General features: G+C 35.3%; 1 protein-coding gene across 1 annotated transcript in view; it reads right to left on the bottom strand.

Annotated features, from left to right (window-relative positions):
* PTPN3 (protein tyrosine phosphatase non-receptor type 3) overlaps window positions 1-13964 on the bottom strand; it is a 127513-nt gene that overhangs the window by 22113 nt on the left and 91436 nt on the right. Inside the window, exons 15-20 of the mRNA XM_066185292.1 lie at window positions 12033-12056; window positions 9954-10134; window positions 8874-8951; window positions 7815-7871; window positions 3144-3300; window positions 1271-1437 (exon numbers count right to left, since the gene is read on the bottom strand). Of these exons, the coding sequence (XP_066041389.1) occupies window positions 1271-1437; window positions 3144-3300; window positions 7815-7871; window positions 8874-8951; window positions 9954-10134; window positions 12033-12056 (664 nt within the window). The remainder of the gene's footprint in view (window positions 1-1270; window positions 1438-3143; window positions 3301-7814; window positions 7872-8873; window positions 8952-9953; window positions 10135-12032; window positions 12057-13964) is intronic.

The raw sequence follows: 13964 nt of genomic DNA, 5'->3' as shown, positions 1-13964 counted from the left end.
AAGTGACTGAAGAGTTTGAGTCATCAAAACTGATGAGGAAACACTGCCATTGCCTCTGCTTCTGAAGATCACTAAACAATGAACTCAAAGCAAGAAGGCCACTAAGCTGTCCCCTAGTTTATTAGATTTCAAAAAGCTTTTGTGCTTTTTCTGTAAAATCCTTTTATAAACAGTGACATAAAAAAGGATAAAATATAGGATCAAATATCCTATGAACATAATAACACCACATATCAGAATATCATGAAGGATCAAATAGCCTATGAAGTTCACTACAAGAAATTTGTGCACAAATTAACTCAACAAATTTGACAATTGAGAAAGTATTGAAAGGTCAGTTCACATTCTTGAGCTACTGCTTCAATAGCCAACAGCTTCATTGCAATCGTTGCACTGCATCCAGTACTGTGGATTTTGGAAAGCAGTTATGAACCGTTGTCTACAATTCCTTAAAACCAGGGGAATTTTAATTCTCAGAAATCATAAAAAGAAAGGAAACCTCATAAAAATAGTGGTAATACAATAAACAATACCACAACTCTTCAGCCATTACTATTAAATTTTCCAGCTTTAAAAAAAAAAAAAAAACAAACAGTGAAGGAAAAAAATATCAAAAGGGTGAAAAATTTTATTGTAGTTCTACAAGTTTTCAGTGACAGAAGGGGTTACTCCAGAACTCAATGCCAATTTTATAAATCATAATAAACTAGGGCTTATTCAGAGCTACTCTAAATGTTTGAATCTACAACAGTAAAGCAACCACAAATATACATACGGCACTCCTTTGCCATTGGAGAGGCAGCTGAATTATCCTTTGGAATTTCTTACACTAATACTGAAGAAACTAATTTAATAAAATATAAAGCATTTTATTACCTAGTTTTCTATGACCTTCCTTGCTAACACATTGAAGAGCATAGAAAAAGAAACAAAGTGGAAGAAGAACCTCTGTCAAAATCTCACTACTCTACTCAATAAAACAACTGTAAAAAAAATACTAATTTGGTGAACTTTGGGTAGTTGAGCCAGAAACATATTAATTCAAACACATTTTTCTCAGGAGGTAGTATTATGTGCAAGACTTAAAACCCGTTCTTCTCTTGTTCTAAGAAGTGAAGTGTGAAACTGATGGGCAAATCACATTGTTGCTCTCTTGAGATAAGATTGAAAAGGAACAAAGAGAATTGCAACTAATTACAACCCCTCCATTGCTCGCTGGTTACAGCTATTGTTCTACACTAACAGCATTATACAGCTGAGTATTACCTACCTCAAACTGAATAAGGACAGTCCCACTTTCTAGCCCTCTTCTTAGCTGCTCCATAGACTCCTCCAGTGTATCACCACCATATTCAGAACAGACAGGAAGAATAGATTCTGGCAGTGTGTGGGAATCAGCTTCATCTTCTGATTTGGGTTCCACAAACGGTTTAACTACTGAAAGATGTGTATGAAGTTACAATCCATTATATAGAGCATAAATGTGTTTTTGACAGATACAAAAATTTACCAGCTTGAAATAGCAACAGAGTTCACAAAACCTCAGGAAAGCGAATAGCAACACATTTAATCACATTTCTTTTTGTACTATATTACCGTAGCAACTATAAAGAGTAAAGTGTCCCTATGACCTTTCTGGCAGAAAAAGTCCAAATACCTGTTTATGAAGGCAAAGAACTTGAATTCCTAGCACAAGGAGGTTTTTGCAACCTTGTCTTACAGAATGAACTGCTAAATAGGCTAATGAAACACAACATCCACCATGGTAAAAAAACAAGGGAGTTTTACCTAAAAAAGTGTAGATCATAATTGGTGGAATATCTCTACAAGAAACTTATAGAAGTTTGGACCTCCAAAGCAAAACAAATGCAAAAAATCCCTTCATCACAAAAATCCCTCCTTTGCCAGTAGACAAGACAGAATTATCTTTTACAATTTCTTATGCTAACATTGAAGGAACTAACTAAAGTTAAAAATAATAATTAGTCTGTTTCCTACAACATTCCTTGCTATTGAAAACCATGACAAACATTAATGAAGTAATCTGCATAGCAGTTCTGTCCCTATGAAATGTATTTTATCACCAGACATATCCAGCTGCGGTTATTCTCTGCAGTGATGGGAACAGTTCATACCTGCCAAACTTCAGAAAATGGGGAGCTGGTTATGCTCATGCCTATAAAAAATGACTGGTATGGGGCTACAGGTTTTCTTTAGATAAAAGCAGATTTCTCTTATCTGGAAATTGGAAGGGGACTAGAAAATTAAGGGAAAACTAAATGCTGCAAAAGCCAGTGGAAAACAAAACAGAGTCCATCTCTAAGTCTTCTTAGAAACACAAGAAATTTTAAATAAAGCCAATGTTACAGATGTACATATCACTTTGGCTGTTTCATTCCCTCCAGTTTCCTAGTGATGCATAATCCCTTCAGATTTTTATGTCTTCATGCAATCAGAAACTCTGTGCAATTGTGTGTGCTAATGCCTCACCACACTGCTTAAGGAAAGCAAATAACAAATTAATAGTTTGACATCATCTGAAGGCTCTTGGGATCTACAGGTGTTTAAATATGGAGAAAGCAAAGCCAAGATGGATGAGTTCCTCATTTTTAAACATACAGGCTTAAGACCCTGCACATTTCAAAGATTGTCTCCTCTTTGCAAACAGCAGCTCTGCAAGCAATCAGCACAAGTTAATCTCAGTATTGTTACAAAATGTCTACTGTAAGAATGAGGTGAGGAGCAGTTTATTTGACTTGTTTCATCACATAATTATGTAGGGGAACAGCCCATGAGCTTTTGCTAATCTGCAGCTGGGGGTTTTTAAAATTATGCTTTATTTGCAAAAAACCCCCAACACCCCACATCACAAAAAACCTCTTTCAAGGCACAATTTATTCTCACAGATTTTTAGACCAAAAAAAAGAAGAAATTGTAACTTGCTAGATTCTTTGTTGCAGTGGCAATAACCTATAGAGTTTAAACTACTTGTACTACTAATTCAAATTTAGTGGACCTACTTTTGCACAGACCTATTCCAAGTGCACTGAGAACACGTTTATGCAAACAGAAGAGGGTGTACTACCAACCATAAGAGCAACAGACTCAAAAACATTAGAAGTGAATAAAATTAGCCCAGTTACCTTTCCTCCTGACCAAAAGTGCAAGCTCTCTTGTGTGAGATTCACTGCTGGCTTTTATGAACATGACCACCTGGTCATGTGTGTGCTCTGAGATATCTCGGCCATTAATTAATACTATCTGATCACCTTCATTCAGCTTTGGAATGCATTTATCAGCCTGTTTCAAGACCAAAGAAACACGTTAATGTCATCACAACCAGTTGTGCAAGCAGGAACATATCAGGATATTAAGTACATTGTGCAAGCAATGTCTTCACAGTTCTCCTGACAAAGTTTCATATTCTGTATCAGAGGTTCTATCAAAGGTTTCAGCTCTAAAACTCTCATGCTTCAAAGCCTCTCCATGACAATAAGGAACAGTTCAAACAGCACATTGATAGCTTTAGAAGGAATTCACATTAATCAAACAGCCATCATCAGATTGCTCTCAAAGATCTGTATTTCAGACTCCAAGCCTCAACAACCTCTGAATTTCTGGAGAAAGTGTTTTGGGCACATAAGATAATCCAGTTCACTTTCTACGCAGTGAATACTAAGAAGTCCAACATGATTTTCATGAACATGATTTAAGTAACATGACATTCCTCAGGCATGCACTTCTTAAATTTCAAAGAAATCCACAGACATTTCATATCTTTGTTATTTCATAGAGTCTTTTTTAGATTTAGATTAACTGCTGGACTCCAGGGTTTGTTTGGCTTCTTTTTCAGCCACAGTTCTCAGTATGCTTAGCCCTACGTCTAGCACAAAGCAATTAAAGTTATGGCCAGAATATGGTGATGATCATGCCACAAAGATATCTAAGGGACTAGAGCAGCTCCTGCATGAGGGGGAAGGCTCAGAGAGCTGGGAGTATTTAGCCTACAGAAGAAAAGGCTCAAGGGGATCTTGCAATGTACATAAATACTTAAGGGGAAGGCACAGAGAAGATGAAGCCAAACTCTCAGCGGTGCCCAGTGACAGGATCAGAGGAAAAGGGCTGAAACTGAAACACAGGAGGCTCCATTCAAACATCAGGAAACAGTTCTACTGTTGTGGTGACTGAGCACTCCAGCAGGTTTCCCAGAGATACTGTGGAGTCTCCCACCTCGGAGCACTCCAAAGCCATCTGGATATGGTCCTGGGTAACTGACTCTAGGTGACTCTTGAGCAGACCAGACTGGACAAGAGGATTTACAGGTCCCTTCCAGCATTCTGTGCTTCTCTAATATGAATGTTTAGAATTCTACAATCTTTGAGTGTCAAGTAATGTAACAATTTTATCTTCATTACTTTCCAAATCTTTATTTTGTCTAGGAAGTTTCCAGCTACACAAGAGTCGTATACAAACACTTCATTTCATTTACTATATGAATGAGACATAGACCTTTACTGTTTTTATATTTCCATAAGTGTTCCCTGTATTTCCTTAATAGCCAGCACACGTTCCCTGAGCTTTATTCATCCAATATCATTAGCCCTACCAAACAACCATTACCAATCCCCTGTGAAGAAGATATTAAAATTAGATCCAATCCTGATTATGCCCTGCACCGATGGCTCCAAATATATTGATATTACCAACTAATAAATAAAAGATGCAAAGAAGAAATGATAATGCAAAAAAAAAAATCAACAAGATGAAAAATGCAGAATAAAAAAAAGAGGTAAGAATATGAAGAAAATAAATTTGGGGTCATTTGTACCAGCAAGCAAAGTTAAAGAAAACTTAAGACCTGTCTTAGTGCCACAAAACAGAAAAAGAAGAGAAAGAAGCAAGAGAAAAGAAAGATGGATGCAAGAGGAAAATATCCCATGCAGAAAAGCTGACTAAAAATTTAAAGAAGGAATAGTTGCCCCAAACTTTTTCCACAGAAATAAGGAAAGAAAATAATGAAGGATAGGGAAGATTGACAATGATTCATAAGAAATGCAAACAGAAAAAACATGGAAATTAGCAACAGCCATGATGTTCTTCAACACTGATTTAAGTAGGTATTCACAGCTCCCCAAGAACACCCTTGCCATATTTTGTACAATTTACAAAGGTAAGTGAAGAATGTAACTATGAATGACTTAATAATTTAATCACTCTTAGATTTTATTAAGTTATTTTCTCTGAAATATAAATATTTTAAAAGATAGGTGGTATTAAGACCATATCAGGTCAGTCTAGAAGAGTCAAGATGTACAAGAGCTTGGAACTAATGGTTTCTGAGCTCCTATATTTGCCTGTAATTTAGATTTCTTGGCTGGCTGTTATTAGTCTTTATTACAGATGGAGACTGATATCTTTGCTCAAAGATAGCAGTTAACTTTGTTAATCATGTGATATGTTAATACATCAGCTTTCTTATTTGAATCATCTGACTATATAAAATATATCTCAAAGGAGAATTAATTCCTCCTATGCAAGCATAATTTACAGATTTTTCAGCATCTGAGCTTTTTCAGGCAATTTATTATGTCAAAGGCTCTCTGTCCTATTGATACACCCAGTGTGTCATTTTATGCTTATCACTTTCTATTGCTCCAAGAAGCAAGAATGCTTTTTTTTTTCCATGAAAAGTTCTATTAAGTAAAACCATAATGACCTCTTTAGCACTTGAGAGCATTAACACTTTTTGTGAAAAAAAATCTGTATATAACTTTAATTAAAAAAAACCAAAACAACAAAACCAAACAGATGCAATAAATGGTTGTTCCTTCACTAAAATGTGCTCTAAGAAAAATTTTGGCTACTCAGTCCTACAATTTTCCAAGCGTTCTACATTGCTACTTTATTAAAGGATTTTTTAAAAATAAGTTTAGGGTATGTAAAGGACAATGCTGCCTTATATTGGGGAATAAATTTACTTCCCCTCCTCTACAAAAATGCACATCTTTTTGTAGGAAAGTGGGGAAAAAGGTGATCTACAAACCTGAGAAATAATCTTAGCAAATAATATTACCAAATAGCATCCGTGAAGACAATTTACAGGGTAATGAGTGAATCTAGAGCAAGTTAAAATAGCATAAATGAAGGTAAGGCATAACTGAGCTAAAATAATATCAAAATGCATTCCATAGACCTTACTTTGAACTTTGAAATATCAGTTACATTTCATTAAACAGTAAAGAACAGCCAAAATTTTGTTTATGGAAAACAATATAATAAACGTCCATCTGCCATTCTTTAAAAATAAGTATATTTTTTTCCTCTTGCTATAACATGACGTGATTTCTGTAACACTGCTACTGAGCATATTGTATTGGATATCTGTTTCCAATTTTTTCTGTGATCCTGATAACTTGCTCACTTTGTGGTTTACTAGGCTAGAGAGATAATTGGTCACTCTTGACCATGCCTGTGACACCAAAGGGGTGTCAATGAAGTGTTCAAAGTTAAAAGACCAGCCTTTTTTCAATCCAAGAGAAAAAAACACAGATCAATACTTTCCTATATAATTTCAGAATCTCAAATCATCCTTAAAATAGTTGTTAGGTTGACCATGAAATGTCTTAGGGACTGTTTCATTTTCAATTTCCAGATATAAGTTATAATTTCCTACCAAACATTTTTCAAATAATTATTATAGTTCATAAAGAAGTGCTATGAACTGTGTAAGTCAGGCCAACAACCATAAATGTGACAAAAAAACCCCCAACTTCTCAAGCAAGCTGTTTTAGCTTGATTTGCATCATGACATTTAGATATCAGTCCTGTGACTGCTTATCAAATTTCAGAAAAGTCAGAAGATTCAGAGTGTATTGTATTTTTAGGATTAAGTCAGTAATATTTCCTAACAAGTCTGCACTATAATTACTTTATGAGTTAGGAAATATAGTTTAGAAAAAAACAAGTGAAAAAATTTGAAATAACACTTGTCCTCACAAATTTATGTAATAATTATTTAGAAAAAAAGTTCTAAAAGATTTTATGTTCCTATTATTATTTCACAATTCAACAGAAGATTTCAATAACTCTACTGATTCTTATAAACATTTTACCTTACCTATAAATATTTCCATAAGCAAAAAGTCTATGGCAAAATAGGAACACAGCAAACATATGCTTCCTCTCTATATGCTCCCTCTCTCCTGCCAAGTACTCTCCCATTCGATAAATATTTTTAGCCTTAAGGATTTCCTCAGCCTATTGTGGCTTGCTTAGTCAATAACAACAGGATTATTTTAACCTTGGCATCCTTTGTCAAGGAGTTTCACAGGTCTGCTATCTTCTGTGCAAAGAACTACGCCAAATATGAAGAACCTGACCTTCACAAACGTAATTTAGTAGTCCATATTTCTGCTGGAATTCCTTTTTCACAGTTCTCCTAATTTTGCAGATCCCTACATCTCCCTCAAACCAGCTACTTTTTCTAGGGTGTGGGGGCTCAAATTATTTACTTCTTCAGTAAAGGATGTTCCTTACCCCCAGTCCTTGCCCCTCATCAAGCATTTTCCAGCAGGATGCAGTTTTTCAGATGACAGGAGAACACAAATATACTTTCTACTTTCATCTTGTTTGACTAACTCTTCCAGATCTTTTAATCTCTGGTTTAAGAAATCACTGGTCAAACCAATTCCTAACAAGAACAGTTCTGCTGCAACCTCATACTGGTTACAGGTGTCCAAATTTCTACGTGCACAGACCTTTGAGAGGGAAAGAGTAACAATGGAAGGGATTAAAAGCCGCAAGAATTTACTTACAGGTGATCCTGGAGTTATTCTTGATACCACCAGTGGCATTTTCTGATCTACACCACCCTAGAGGAATGAGAGAAATGTCAAGTAAATAGCAACCATAAATCTATCATTAAGCATAAGCAGCATTTAAAAGAAGCAATTGCTCATTTTTTCTTTTATATAAAATTTTTATGATGTATCATCATAGACAGGGTTGGTAGGACTGAATTTTCATCAGTAAATGGAGAATTAGGGAGTGGGTTGTGGTGCCTTTAAATCTACCAATTTCAGTAAATGAGATTGGGCGTCTCTTTCAGGCCAGAAATTCTAATAGGCATAAAAATATAAAATGGAACATTTTTTGTAACCCTGTGCTTAAAGCAAGCCTAATTTAACACTTGAACTTGCAAGGCAGACAGTTTTCTTAGATTTTGTGACAAATGTGCAAGGAATCTGGCAGGATCAAAGCTCCAGACAATTGTACTCCCTTATTCTCTTTACATTACATTCAGTTGCTGCTCCACCAATAAATAGCCAAGGTGAAATGATCAAACTCAGCTCTAATTTTGGTATTATGGCAAATTTACAATACTCTGCTTAAATGGATTTTCAGTGAGGGAATGTAGAACATTTACAATAGTCAATTATCAATAGAAATTTTCATTTTCTTCATAAATTAATTTTCAAATTTTCAATATGATTTCCAATGGATATAATTAAATGGAACAGCACAAACTATTTAAATTGTTTTATAATAAAGAGGTCCAATTTTCCAAAAGTTGATGCCTTAAATTAGGCTTTCCAGTTCATATTTCAGCAGTCAAATAGGCAGTGTGTTTTGGATATGTGCCATGCCCATAAAATACGCAACAGAAAACCAGAGAACTATTAGATGCTTATTTCTGTAAGTGTTGCTTTAGCACTTAAGGATTAGGCTGCCACTTCTAAAAACCCTAGTTCATAGGATATTCCTGAAAAATATACTGCTTTCTCCCAATCATTATGTTAATAAAAAATAATTATGAAGTAAAAAACATTTTATACATAAAGCATTTAAAAATAATTAAAAACCAGCTGTTTTACCTTTAGATTAAATCCAAACTTCCCTTCTTCATCTGGTATGATACGCACCAAAAGCAAATCTCCCTGAATTAGGTCATTCTGCAAGATATGGAAAAAGAAAGAAAATGTTCTGATTTTAAGAAAAAAATATCAGCAAATTAGAAAACAGTGCATCCAAATATAGATGTGCTGGACAAAAATACTCTATGTAAATCCACCTTTGAGATAGGAAGAGAATATGGTTGTAGAATATAACTATGGTAGTAACCTTTTAAATAATAAAAATAGCAACAAACATCTCAGCAAACATTTTCCGGTTGCTCTGTCCAAACATCGTTACTCTCATCACAGCTTTCCTTCCCAACTGATAAATCCTATTAAAGTTTCAACCTATTGTCATTAAAAGCTTAGTTGCAACACATGAATAGAATTGATTCTATTCTAAGAACTGTGAAGTGACTATTTTTCCCCTTGACTTTTCTCCTTTAAATATAGGTGTATTTTTACACAACAGATCCACAAGGCAGAAGAATTAAAAGGTGTCAGCAGCTAATGGGCATGTTGGAAATGACAGAACTATTCTAACTAATTTTAGTTAGTTGTTTTAAATTAATTTTACGTGCCCACTTTTAGCCAGAACCCCTCTGGAACAGGCTGGGGAAGAATGATCCACTACCATAATGTCAGGAGGGAGCAGCTGCTCTCCTGCCAGGTCAGAACCCAAAAGGATGATGTTTAGCCATCCTTAAGAGATGCCTGGGATAAAGCAGTTGTGTCTGCTTTTCAGACACGTAACAACTTGAGTTAGCTGATCTTTTCCCTTGGAAGAAACAAGATTTAATCATGTAAGGATTTCTATTCCAGTGGGAACTTTCCCTGAAGCTTCTGGAATGCTGGACACTTTGGAAAACAATGCACTTGGTAAGCTTGTCTATCACAAAACCTTGGATAAATGTGAGTAGCAAGAAGAGGTCTACTCTCCTTACTGCATAAAATCTGTCCATGCTGAAACACAGCCACCACTTCTGTGCACTCTCAAACCACAGCTCAAAGTCACATTCACTACTAGCTCTGGCTTTAAAAGCACACAACTGCACCTACCTTATCACAGTAGTACTGACTGGAATCCTCCGTGGAGTTACTTTTTGTAATGTTGTCATACGTTTCCAAGAACTGCTTGTCCACCCCGTCCAATGGATAGGAGCCAGAAATGTTGCCAACTCCATTGGGAGACTGAGCCAAGGCTTTAGGTGAGAGACGGGTCAGAGAACTCCGCGTCGGACTGTTTCCCAACACGTTCCATTATTTTGAAAGGATAAATATTACAAAGGTACTGTTATCCAGATTTTTAAATTAAAAGACTCAAAAATGATCAAGTTTTAAGAGTTAAAAGATTTCACACCACTTCTAAATTGAAGCACAGGGAAACAGGATTGGAGTGTGATCTAAGCCTATCATTTGATCAGTGGACATTCAAAAAACGGACAAAAATTCTGGAATAGCAAAACCATTTTAAGCAAAATATTTGGATGTTAGCAGTGAAAGGCACTGTTGTGGTACAAGAATTCACAGTAACACATGGAGAGGGCTGAACTGCAAGGGAAAGGCACTTCACCTGCCAATTCGATTCATGAAAAATCTTTTGCTGTGATTCCACTGTCATTCCTGGAAAGCACTTTTTTGTTTAATTTTTTTTTTAAGTTTCCTCCCTCTTACAAGTGCCATTTCAACCTTATCCCTGTGGAAGAAGGCAGTTTGCAGAAAAGCCAGAGTAAATTGTCAGAGAAATAGGAAATGAAGTGACAATGAAAGATTTAATTTCAGTTAATGTATTGTGTTATTGAGATAGTTATAGCCACATGAAAAGATCCAGAATTAACTTAGGGTACAGATCTGGCATTCAAGAACTTAAACATTCAATGATAACAAAAGTCAGTAACTAAAACCTTCCAATCTGGGAATTGGCCGAGTTGCCTGATGGTGCTCCAGGACTTCCCAAACATTAATTTAGCTACACTCTCTCTTATGAAATGGATGATATGCAGATCTCTCATACAACCGACTCCCTTCTTTAACTGGACCAAACTCACAGATACTATACTAACTGCTCCATCCTTACAAATACCACCTAATGTGAAAATAGCTGTCTTGGAAAAAGCTCAGGTATAGCAACGTCGTATTTTGACAGTGATAAAGTAGCAGAAGTACATGTCTTGCCAAGTAAACCTTGGCATTAAAATTTGTAAATTCAAACATTTATTTCTGCTTTGGTATTCGTGTATATATGCAAGCAGCTATTTTGAGCTGTCAAGGAAGAATTAATTCTGAACTCCAAGGAGATTAGAATTAATTCTTTTAACATACAGGACTTGTATTGCAGCGGACTTCAATATTGCAAACACTTGTTTCTTGGCCTGTGAAAATCTGAACACAACAAACGTAAACGTCCTGAAAAATGCCATCAAGCAAATGTATTCTTGCCATAATACTTATGACTTTCAGTTAGACTACGTGTGTACTTGGCAATGGCAATGAGATGTTTCATGCAACATTTGCAGAATTTTCAGTTACTACAGAAAGTGGTACTTTCTGAATGCATTCAAAGTTTCATAAAGCTTTGAAGTAGTGAACTATCATTACACTGCCAAAATTCTGGTTTTATCTGATAGCTTCCAAGACTTTTCGTGATTCCAATGAAGTCAATGTTAAACAAGGAGGAACACTGTGTATGTAAATACGTCCTAATAAGTTTTTCAGAACATAGTCCAAAAAAACATTTCACTGAAAAGTTGAAATTACAGCCCATGTAATGATTTTTCAATGTAGGAAAGAAATCTAACAATACCAGAAAAATATGATTATATATTTCAGTCAATGTCATCTGGCACTATATAAAGAGTCACCACATAAAATTACCAGTGGATTTTTGCATCATTAAACTTTTGCAACAGTTTCTAACCAACTTTTTCTGTTAATAGTGATGAGAGATTTATTACTACTTAAGACGTTCCAAATCCTGACCCCAAAACTTGTTTTTCACAAATCTTTACAATCTTCTTTGATTTATACCTTTATTTGTGTCTTTTAATCATACAAAACCACTACTTTGAAAAATCAGTTGAAATTATAAATTTCATTATTTATCTTAAAGAGATAGGAGAAAGTGTAAAGAAAACTCACTTTGGTGATTCTTGTTCAGATGACCTGGTAAAAAAAAGCACAAACACAAAAACAACATTAAATGAACATAAGTTAAATCTTCAAGAAAACAAGAATTAAACTCCAATTTAAAAAAAAAAAAAAAAAAAAAAAGCCTGGCATAAAAGCCAAAAGGTGCGCTGATAATAAATTACAGAATACTTAATCCCATGGTGAAAATCTGAATCAGATAATTAGGGTGTTTATGCAACACTCAATAAAAATCCCAGAGCAGCTTTGATCACTCATTTCTGCTTTTGATACGAGCCCAACACAGGCAGCACACATCTGCTACTGCAACTCAAACTATGCAGGAGTTTAATTTACAGGCAATTATTTAGCCAGATACACTCCATCATTTTAGTAAGTTTTAGGTGTGGATTATAATTACAGATGTCACCAACTGCATTTTGTAAAAGTCAAAATGTAGCAAGATCTTTATGTTTAAGTAGCCAGAAATCAGCACAGGTGGCTTCAGAAGCTTGACATTTCCAATGCTTGTTCTCAAGATGTGAGAGCAGTGAAGGTGTTGACAGAAAACTTTGAGACAAAGCATAATGAAAGTAGAAGTGCAATGAGGACATTCTAGAATGGAAAAGAAATCAAAATTTGCAATACACAGCATTCTCCAATGCATTCAATTAACTTCATCAAAATCACCTGAAACAGCAAGCTAAATTATATGACATAAATTAAAATAGCATTGCTCCTAAGACAAATTTTAACATAAAAGTTACCAAAAAAGGGCTAATAAAGCAAAGTTTAAGGCAGATGGGATAACTTTACAAATCATTTAAGCAATGACCAAAAATCCTGGAGTGGATTTTTGTATGTCCATTTCAGTATGTCGATGCTGGAAAAAATATGCGAGGTAGTTCAGTTTGAAAGCAGACTTGCTGAATTGCCAAGTTATAGGAGGCAATTCACAGTATACAGTTAAATTTTCAACTCGTGCTCTCCAAATCATCCTTAATATTAAGAATTACACACTACATTTCACCAAAATGACAGTAAAAATAGCACCAGTATCAGTCTAGATTTGATTCCTTGTATATAATTTGACAATATGAAGAAATTCTTCCTTGAGAGGCAGAGACGGTAAAGCTTGATCCCTAAGAAATTTTGGAGGTTTGAGATCTGTGTACTTTTAATACTTTTAAAACATTAAGCTTCTTCCCCTTTTATTGCAGTCATACCTAACTTCTGACCCCACTGACATCCACCCCCACTCACATACTAATATCTCTGGTTTTGTTTCTACACAATCCCCAGAGAATTTTTACCTTCCAAGTCTAAGCAGATGCTATGGGAATGTAAACTCACCAGCTGCCTGACCACATCTAAATGGGACAAATACTGAACTTGTACTTTAATTGCCCAGTGAGAGGAGTCACCCTAAAGTGTTGGGGTTTTTTCCTGCCTAGTCAATGACTTTCACTAAACCTGAGAAACTTTGCATATTCAAAAACTCATGTCCTACAATACATTTGATTGTATTGTCCAAATATTCTCAGGTGGAAACAGAGGCAGAGGGGCTATACAATGACATAAGCCTTATTTCCTTAGAAGTCACACTAAAAATAAAGAAACATTGAATTTATTTTAATTAAGCTAAAGGATTTCCTTGCAAGGCAAAGAACAATGAAACTGTACATCTTTGTCTACGCTTTGCCACAAGACACCTATAGCTCTATCACCAAATTCTGTGCAGAATCAAAATTGCCCTGAGTTAATCCTTTCAAGAGTCTTCATCAAAGACTCACAGACATAGAACTGTGATGAAAATCAATACAATGCCCTGGTTTTAATATATTATCTCCTCTCTATCTTCCCAAGAGAAAGAGACAGTTGGAGAAACCAAAAAAAACCAACTTGGGCATTCATTCATTCATTCATCTATTCATTCATTCATAC

This window comes from Chamaea fasciata, unplaced genomic scaffold (genome assembly GCF_029207755.1).
Source record: "Chamaea fasciata isolate MVZ Bird 193981 ecotype frontalis unplaced genomic scaffold, bChaFas1.0.hap1 SCAF_1, whole genome shotgun sequence".
NCBI classification, from domain to species: domain Eukaryota; kingdom Metazoa; phylum Chordata; class Aves; order Passeriformes; family Sylviidae; genus Chamaea; species Chamaea fasciata.
The sequence above is the reverse complement of the archived record's forward strand: the minus strand, read 5'-3'. Positions and strand labels throughout refer to the sequence as shown.